Source organism: Microtus ochrogaster, unplaced genomic scaffold (assembly GCF_000317375.1).
Source record: "Microtus ochrogaster isolate Prairie Vole_2 unplaced genomic scaffold, MicOch1.0 UNK50, whole genome shotgun sequence".
NCBI classification, from domain to species: Eukaryota; Metazoa; Chordata; class Mammalia; order Rodentia; family Cricetidae; genus Microtus; species Microtus ochrogaster.
The window spans coordinates 902,489-911,873 of record NW_004949148.1 but is presented as its reverse complement, the minus strand read 5'-3'; the positions used below and the strand labels follow the sequence as shown (position 1 = coordinate 911,873).

The 9,385-nt window shown below is 38.2% G+C and overlaps 1 protein-coding gene across 1 annotated transcript; it reads left to right on the top strand.

The window, feature by feature from the left end:
- The first annotated feature begins 4,295 nt into the window (after nucleotides 1-4,295).
- On the top strand, nucleotides 4,296-5,255 carry LOC101986256 (olfactory receptor 11A1-like). Its single transcript, XM_005369522.1, has one exon. It carries the CDS (start codon nucleotides 4,296-4,298, stop codon nucleotides 5,253-5,255), a length of 960 nt encoding a protein of 319 aa, XP_005369579.1.
- Nucleotides 5,256-9,385: the final 4,130 nt, after the last annotated feature.

Here is a 9,385-nt window from a genome sequence, read left to right as displayed (position 1 = left end):
AATAAAGCTAGAATAATTCCTCAACCAGAGTTACATTAATAGCAGATTGATTTTTTTCCAGAAACATCTGTATGAAAATTGGAAATTCTCCCTATCTATATACCTATAGGGCAAGGCGACTTTAAATTGACACCATTTATATTTTAGACTAGAAAACTGTGTGCTGTTGGCTTTGTCCTGTGTGCATTGTAGATAACTGAGCAAGATACCTGGCCTCTATCCATAGATGCCAGTAGTGGGACCCCTTCAGGTCTTGACAACCAGAAATATAGGAAAATATTGCCCAACATTCTAGCCATATAAACCCAAGTTTGAATGTTGGTTTCTTATCTAGCTTGTGAAGAATACAAAAAGTCATATTTAATCAACGATGGTATTTTAATCATGTGAACAAAGGAAAATCTGGATAATTTGGTTTAATTTCCCTTTCTATGTAAGGGGGAAGTTGTTGAGTCCATGAAGAAAACCTTCTCAGAGCTATATGAACCTGTCTAAGCACTGAGTCTTAAATGAACCCAAATCTAGTGTGGATAAACTAGAAGTCATGTTATTTAATAATGTGAAAATGTTCTGCTGCCTATCACATCATTGGGTGATTCCACTATTATGTCATATCATAAAGTATGCTTCCATAAACTAAGATGGTTACATTATACTATAATCTTATGGGACCACCGCCATATATGTAGACTCCTACCTGCTGACTGAGTTGTCATTATGAAACACACACACACACACACACACACACACACACACACACACAACATTGGGATATACCACAGATGAGAAACAAATGGAAAAGATGAAGTTACTAGCAATAGATATCATACTGTTTACAATCTTTTTACTTAGTGTTAACTATGATACTAAGTGTTTTGCAAGGCCTACTGCATTGACTAATCATGCTATCTCTGGAGGTAGGTAAACTTACTTGTTTGTTAATATAAGATGCTATAACAAAGACCTCAGAATATTCAGTATCGAACAAAATAGAAACATGCTTATCTGCATGATAAGACTCCTAATTACGGGTCTCCATGCCAGAGAGTAGAGCTCCCCTCTTTGGGAACATTCTAGCAGCTCCGAATTGCATTCTGTTCAAATCTCATTGGTTTAACCCAACAGCAAAGGTGACCATGGATTTCTGATAGGCAGCTATGCCTATACTCAGCTACAAGAGGTCTAAGACCATTTCCAATTTCAAGGATTCATTTAAAAACTTCACTGTGCATTTCATGTGTGTGTGAGTCAGAGGAAAACTCCTGTTCTCTCCTTTTATAACAGGTACCAGGATTTATCTCACGTTGTCAGACTTAGAGGTCAGCACCTTTACCTGCTGAGCCATCTGGCCAGCCTGTAAATATTTTTTCAGTAGAACATAATCACCACCACCCTTCTTTTTTTTTATTATCTATGCTGGTTCCTAAAGATCATAGCATTTAAAAAATACTTATGACAAGTACTAAGGTTGGCTCCCAGATCTTTAAATGTTACTTTCCAGCCTTTAAGAAAAATAAAAAGTTTTGAAATCCATGTTCTAGAAAAGTAAATGGAGACTTAGAGATATAAGTGGTCTGTGAAGCTTTCTAGTTAATGGATGGGGACATAGAGGCACACTGAATATAACGAAGTGTTCCAGGTCCCATGTGGGGATATTCCTGAGATAGGAACATAGTTCTATTTCACTCAAAAGACAAAGTCCTATTTATCTGCTCATACTACCGTATCACATTATAAAGGAAATATTCATTCTGTATTCTCTCTGCTAGGCAATATTCTAAGAAAGGGGGATTTATTAATTAATAAAAAAGAGACATCCCTGCTTTCATGGATCGTGGATTAGAAATGCAAATTCTTAGAATTCAGTTTAATGTATTAATAGTATATGATGTGTGTGATAAGTGTTACAAGCCATTAACAAAATACGTTCAGGAAGAAGGGAAGGTAGCAGCAGAATTGGGTAAGGATTTATTGCTGAAAGAAATGGTTAATGGTGGTTTCTGTTTTGGAAAAAACAACCATGGAGAATGAGAGTCAGCCAAAGCTTTTGAAGAGGAGGCAGGAGCCTGTGCTGAGAACATCCAATGAAAACCCTGAGTTCCTCCTCAAAGAGGAGGTTGAATCAAAGGTCAGGAGCTGGACAAGAATGAGAGGCAAAAGAACAAAGAGAGCAGTGTGGGTACCCACAGCTTGTGTGTGTTGGTGGTGGGGGAATTGGTACAGAATGGAGACGGAAGAAAACAGTTAGCTAAAAGGTACAAGAGCACTGCGGAGAGCTGGCCTTTTAACTCTTTCAGAGAAAAATTTTCCAAACTCCCTTTGCATAAAACCATAGAACACACATACAGATAGATACACACACATGTAAATTATAGTAGGCACTATGTTCAATTGTATGGTGGAAAGGTCCTGCCCATTTGAGTCATTTGAGTCCACAGAACTGCACATATCCCCTCTGCTACATGGTCATTTGATGATCTAGGAAAATTGTTAGTATTGTTCTGACATGATTCATTGAATATTTTCTAAGTGGCAGGCCCTTTATATACATGATCTCATTAAAGCCTTACAGAGTTGCATAAGTTTACATTAATGGCATTTGAAAGTATGTTGAGGTTAAATTGAGTGTTAAAATTAAGTAGTGCTGGCTAGTAGTTAAGAAGTAATAAAAGGATATGCGAGATGGCTCAGTGGATTAGGGCACTTGCTGCTAGGCCCAATAACCTCCTTTTGATTCCTGGGACTCACGTGGAAAAAGAAAGAACAGACTCGCACAAATTGTCCCCTCATCTGCACACATGAACTATGGTACAGCTTTATACACAATAAAAAATAGATTTAAATAAAAATTTAAAGTAGTAAAAAACAAGCAATTTTTCTTCTGTGCATTTATATTACTTGTTAAATTTTAACTATGTAGTGATTAGTAATGATGGTGAATCTTTCCATGGGAATGCTTTCTCAATACTTTTTCCATGTAAACAAAAATATTTAATGCTTATTTAGTACTGTTATGTGTCAGACACTCCCCTAATAACATGTATTTCTCAAATAAAACAACCAAGGCTCAAGAGAGGTCAAGTAACTTGGGTGAAGTTAAACAGTCAGTACACTGAGAGGGTGAGATTGGGTCCAGACAGTGTTGCTTTGAAGGTGATGTGCTTCAGCATTCTCCCAACACTGCCTTCTCAAGCAGACCAATAACAAAGTTGAAGAAATAGATTAGTTGCTGATACATATGGAAAGCCTGTTTATTTAGATCTGGTGACCTGATAGTCATTTTCCTCAAATGTCAGGCAAGTCCTATGGAGCAATATTCCAATTGACTGACATCTTAAACCCAAATTTGAAGTGAGAACAAAGATTATATATGTGCCTTTTCTCTTTGAATGTGTGATTGCACCAAAATGTATGTGTATTTGTAAGTGCATACATGCATGTGTTTGTTTAGATATGTGTAATATGAATCTAAGTGGTGGTTTAAAATACCATCTTCTAGGTTTCCTTCCCAAGCCTAAATTCCAGCAATTTATGAGGCAATATTTAAAAATTAAAATCCTTGGATTTGGAAGTGAGTGTAATTGGGGTGCATTGGATGAAATTCCCAAATGACTAATAAAAATATTGTATTAGGGAAAATAAAAATATTTGTTCTCCTTTAGGGTAAACACCTAGTTTCCCACAACATTCTCTCTCAAGCAACTGCATCAGGAATGGCATTTCCAAACAAACATGGATGGTCCCACAGCAACGATGGAATGTTTCTCTGCAACAGGCATGGAGTATCACTCTTTATTTCATGCTTTATTCAAGAAGGCGGCAAATATGAACTGTTTTGATGGCCATCATTTCTTGGAATTGTCCATATCTAGCAAGTATTTTGCTTGTACATTTCTTCTGGGCATGCAACAGATTCTAATCATGGTCGGTCTCTATGTTCCTCCTTTGAATGTGAATTTGAGAGTATCAACTTGCTATTTTAGATTTACTGGCATTAACCTGCTCACAGTATAACGTTTTCCTTTTAGGGTGGGGAATAGATTTTTATTAGGTGGGTCTTCCTCTTTGGATTCCTCATTCTTGGTTCATACTCTGCTCAGATGACAGATCAGTTAATTTCTAGAAACAGTTTCCAAAGGCAAACTTAAGTGGTTCTGATAAGAACCAGAGTCAAAAAACCCAGCCCCATCAGTTAAGATCTCTAATCACTGATAGACTTGGATCACATGGAGAACCTTATCTGTAGAGTGATCTGACATACTGCTATGGAGAAACTAAGAATGTCTCAGGAACATATGCCTGCAGTGGGGCCAGGAAATACCACTATGGTGGTAACTGAGTTTTTTCTACTAGGGTTTGGAGACCTCAATGAACTGAGCCCCTTGCTTTTCCTGGTATTTGGCATTGTCTATCTAGTCACAGTTTCTGGTAACCTTCTTCTTGTGGCACTGGTATGCACCCAACAAGGACTCCAGACTCCAATGTACTTCTTTCTAGCAAATCTTTCAGGCTTGGAGGTCTGTTATACATCCAACATTGTACCCCGGATGCTGGTGGACTTACTTCGGGAAGATAGGGCAATTTCCATGGCAGGTTGTATAACTCAGCTATATTTCTTCGGGGCCCTGGGAAGCACTGAGTGTTATCTCCTGGCAGTAATGTCTTATGACAGGTACTTGGCTGTCTGCTGGCCCTTGCACTATACAACACTATTACACAGAACCCTAAGTCTGGGACTAGCAATTGGCTCATGGTTTTGTGGCTTCTCAGTGGCAGCTGCCTTCCAGGCTGCTATGCTATCTAGCTTGACTTTCTGTGGAGGCAATGAAGTTGACCATTTCTTCTGTGACTTGAAGCCTCTGCAGAAGCTCTCCTGCTCTGATCCCTACCTGGTTAACCTAGTTTGCATGAGTCTAACATCCTTGGTAACCCTGGTCCCTTTTGGACTAACTTTAGCCTCCTATTGGAAGATTCTTTCTGTGGTCTTACATATCCCTTCCATTGTTGGCAGGCAAAAGGCATTCTCCACTTGTTCTTCTCATCTAGTAGTTGTGACTTTGTTTTATGGAACTTTAGTCTTGGTCTATGCTGTGCCCTTGGCTGCCCAGGTGCCAGCTCTCAATAAGACCTTCTCCTTGTTCTATACTGTTGTCACTCCGATGTGTAACCCTCTTATCTACAGCCTCAAGAACAAAGATGTCAAGGAGGCTGTGAGAAAATTAAGAATTCAATGGTATGATTTTAGCTTCACTTAAATGATCAAAGTGATAGCAATCTGAAGCAAAACCAACCTTCCAATCACCAAGTAAGGCTAGTAAGACTAGCATAATAGAATAGGTTATGATTATTGTAACTCCAAATATATGCTAGTTTAAGGATGAGTTTTTCTTAATATACTTAGAATAATCTAGTTTTCCTTGAGCATATTTACACCGCAATAGGGAATAAATACTTGCTAGTTCATAGGAAGGAATGTGTAGCGAGGCACGTGATATGTAACTGATACACCCAATTTTGCCAAGAGGACAACGTAGGAGGTAAAAACGTTTTTTCTTATGTTTTCATAACCATTCATTGCTATGTAATGCTAAAACCAGTTAATATGTATAATTAGTAACTGTTAATAAAATTCAAAAGGGATAATTCATATTTTGGTTCTATTGTGGCTATAATGATGTTTTTATATATTTTTATTCTTGGAAAATTTAGTGTGTGTGCGTGCTGAATATTGTCCATTTATACCCTATATGTCTCTCTCATCCTCTTATTTTTTTCTGCTGAAGTGCTTCTTCCCAACAAGTCCCCTGTTATTTATTTATTTACTTATTTATTTATTGCCCACTGGGTTTAATTATATTTGCTTACTTGCAAGAGTATGAATGGAGAAATGTTTGCTAGCAGCTTATCAATGGCTGTACCACTGAAGAAAATGACACCCCTGTTGATACCTCTGGCCAGACGGGTCGGTATTGTAGCATAGAATGTTCAGAGCTGCACGAGACCATTGATGACATGCCAGTTATGGGGATAAGCAACTGCTTTCTGACTGGATATGAGGCCCATTCCACAGGATGAATTTTATGTCTGGCACAGTAAACCTGGCAAAAACTTCATGACTGGGAAAATCCTAGGTTCTGGAGAGGCCTATTGTTACCCAAATAATAATGCTGTGAAAGGGTCTTCAAAATATGTATCTTTTTATTATTTTATTTTATTACTTCAAAAAATACCAATCCAAATTCCCACTACCTCCCCTCCTCCCACTTCCCTCCCACTCCCTCCACACACCCTCCCCTCATGCCCCTCCAATCTTAAGAGAGGGCAAGGCACCCTGCCCTATATCTGTAGATTTGTGTTGCTTCCAACGTTGATTGGAGAAAGGTGTTTTGGAAGTGGGTTGTGGTTAATACAGAGCCACATTCCTGTTTATGGGAGCCAAGAAACTGGGAGTACTCAGCCATAGATGGGACATCTGTTTCACCCCCCACCAAGGCTTAGGGAACAAACAGAAGAGTAGGAAGAAAGAACTTAAGAGCTGGCTAATGAAGAGGAGAGCTATGAAATGCGGACTTTGGTCACGGCATGAGTGCTGCACATATCAATTCACAGCACTTGTGCTTACCTACACAAAATCTGCATACTATCAAGCCCATCAAAATATCAGCACGAATTTGGCAAGAGATCCCAAGGCTCCATCCTTGGTAGAGAAGCTATTGACAGTGGATGGTTATTAAAGGAGGGAGGGTCACTTTTTTGGACACATGACTGCTAGTATGTTGCCCATGCCTCAGTAGGTGCCCCCTCTCCATACACATAAAGACAACAGAGGGTTAATTGAATGCAGAGGGTTATCAATTAAAAAAAAAGAATGACAGCTGGGAGGGAGGCAGGATGGAGAGAACTAGGTAGCATTGTTGGGGGAAGGTAGGGATAGATGACTATGATCCAAATGCCTTCTATAAATGCATGAAAATTTCAAAGAATAAATAAAAATATTATAGTTTTAAAATGAAACAAATAACCCTCTTCCAGCATCTACTAATTGCTCATAGTCTCCCAGTGACGGGTGGGACTTTATTAGCCCCTCCCTAATTTATGTTGCAGCTTTGACTGACTAGATATTTTACGGGTGCTCTGAGTTACTGTGTATAACCATTATGTAGTGCTCTAAAGACATTGCTTTCTTGCAATCCACCGCCCCCTCGCAAAACCGGATGTTTTATTCTTTCCATGCCTTCTTTTCTTGATGTTCCCTGAGCCTTGGAGAGGATGACATGCCATTCCATTCACCATATTCAACAGTCATTTATTCTCCATCCTTTGAATTTTGTGATTCTCTGCATTAACCACCATCTAATGACAAAGGAAAGAATAGAAGGCTGAGAGCATGTCGTTATGCATGCAAATTTATGCACATAAACACAAGCATTTAGTTTGATGCCGTGTTCATTTAACATAACAACAGTAATTGATTCTTCCCTAAGGCCCGTGACCTCCCCAACCATAGGTTCCTGAGTAGGTGTATATTATCAGGAATGAATTCCTTCTTGTAGACCAAACGTCATATCCAATCAGAGAGTAGCTAGTTACCCTGTAATAGTCCTACTGTTGCATTGGTGGGCATATCTTGACAGACAGGTCATTATAGCTCATGAGGTCCACAGTTAGGTAGGAGCATTTTTCTCCTCCTGCAGTTTATGTACCACCTGGTACTAGGAAAGTTAGCCAACCAGAAATGTGCCTTCAGCATTTGCAGCAATGTCTCAGGCATGTGTATTGCTACTGGCACATCATTTTTTTTTTCCAGATTGAATTTCCTTTAACACTCACAGCTACCTACTGCATTTTCATTCTCTTTCTGTTCTCCTCTTAGGTTTTTTTTTCTTTTTACTGGTATATACCTGAGTTTTTCTCATTGGAATCACATGTATTTCTATTTCTTTTGTCTTTGTTACCAACTGCAGAATATTATTAAATAGCATAATAAATAGCTACACACTTCAAGAGAGAAGAAAAATTTAAAAAAGGGGGATTCTGCTCAGGAAAGGGAGAGAATACATTTATTCAATCAAAATATTTATTGAAAGGCTAATATTATCCATGCATTCTGCTGCATGCTAAGAAGAGAATAATGAGCAATGTAGACAGTTTCTAAGCTCAAAGACAATATCATTTAATAGCCATAGTGTCAAATTGTTGAAAAATCTACGTTTTAATATTATAGACTATGTAGATCTTGAAAGAACTACCCACAAAATCTCAAAGTGAAGCTCCAAGGCTTCTATTTACCTTAGTTTTAAAAGTAATTTATTACTATGAAGCAACCTAATAGAAATGCCCCAGCATTTTAGTGGGACATATAAGCAAAAAGAAAGGCACATGAGATTCACCTTTTCTTGGAACCTTTTATGACTGACTTTATGTTAGGGCTTCCCCCAGAGAAGAACTGTATTCTTCTTTGATGTGTAGCATTAATGTTCTGCACATTTTTTGTGCATAGGTTCTACCTTCCCATGAGATTGTAAACCCTTTGTAGACAGAGACAGAGAGTCATTTGAAATTGCACTTAGCATAGGAGTCATTTGACATTTATATAGGATGCTATACAAACTTCTAAGCTTGGGACTCAGTTTTTTTTCTCAGTGTTTTCCATGACTTTACTCCTGTCTTCTCCAGTCTCATTTCCTATTAGGCTGCATAGTTACAATTTATTGTATCACTGTTGTGAATAGTTATGCATACCCATACACTATTTATATAATACCTAGATAACATTTTCAATGTTTTGATCCTAGTTTCATCATCATCTTCTTCAGAAAGATTTGCCTGTCTTTTTTCATTTATCACATTGTAGATCCAAATGATGTTCTCCTCTTGCTATAGTAGTCACTATGTGCCAAAGTTTAAGGAATCGTCATGTTATCTAGATTAATTTATACAACCAAAATACTTACTGGATTTACTGTTACCCTTCAAGATATTTTACTGACACACACCTGGATTTGTCTTGTTAGGTATACTTATAGCACTATGAATTTTACTACAGTGTCTTCTATACCCAGAAGAATGCTCCCAATAGGAGACCCTGAGCAAACGTTTTTTGAGTTACTGGCTCAGTGCTTTTCTACCCTTACTAAACTACTAAAACTCTCATGACATTCTTGACTTCAGATATTACCTATATAATAATAATCCCTCAAGGGGTTAATACCGTCATAAGCACTGTGAAAGAAGAGTGCAGGATTCTAGGAAGGCACAGAACAAGGGTAATTTATTTGGATCATGTTGAGAATATCAGAGAAGGATTCTCTGAAGATAGAGCATCTGAAAAGGGAGCCAAAGGACAAACAGGAATAATCGAGGCAAAGAGTAAGTGTAAGTTTGG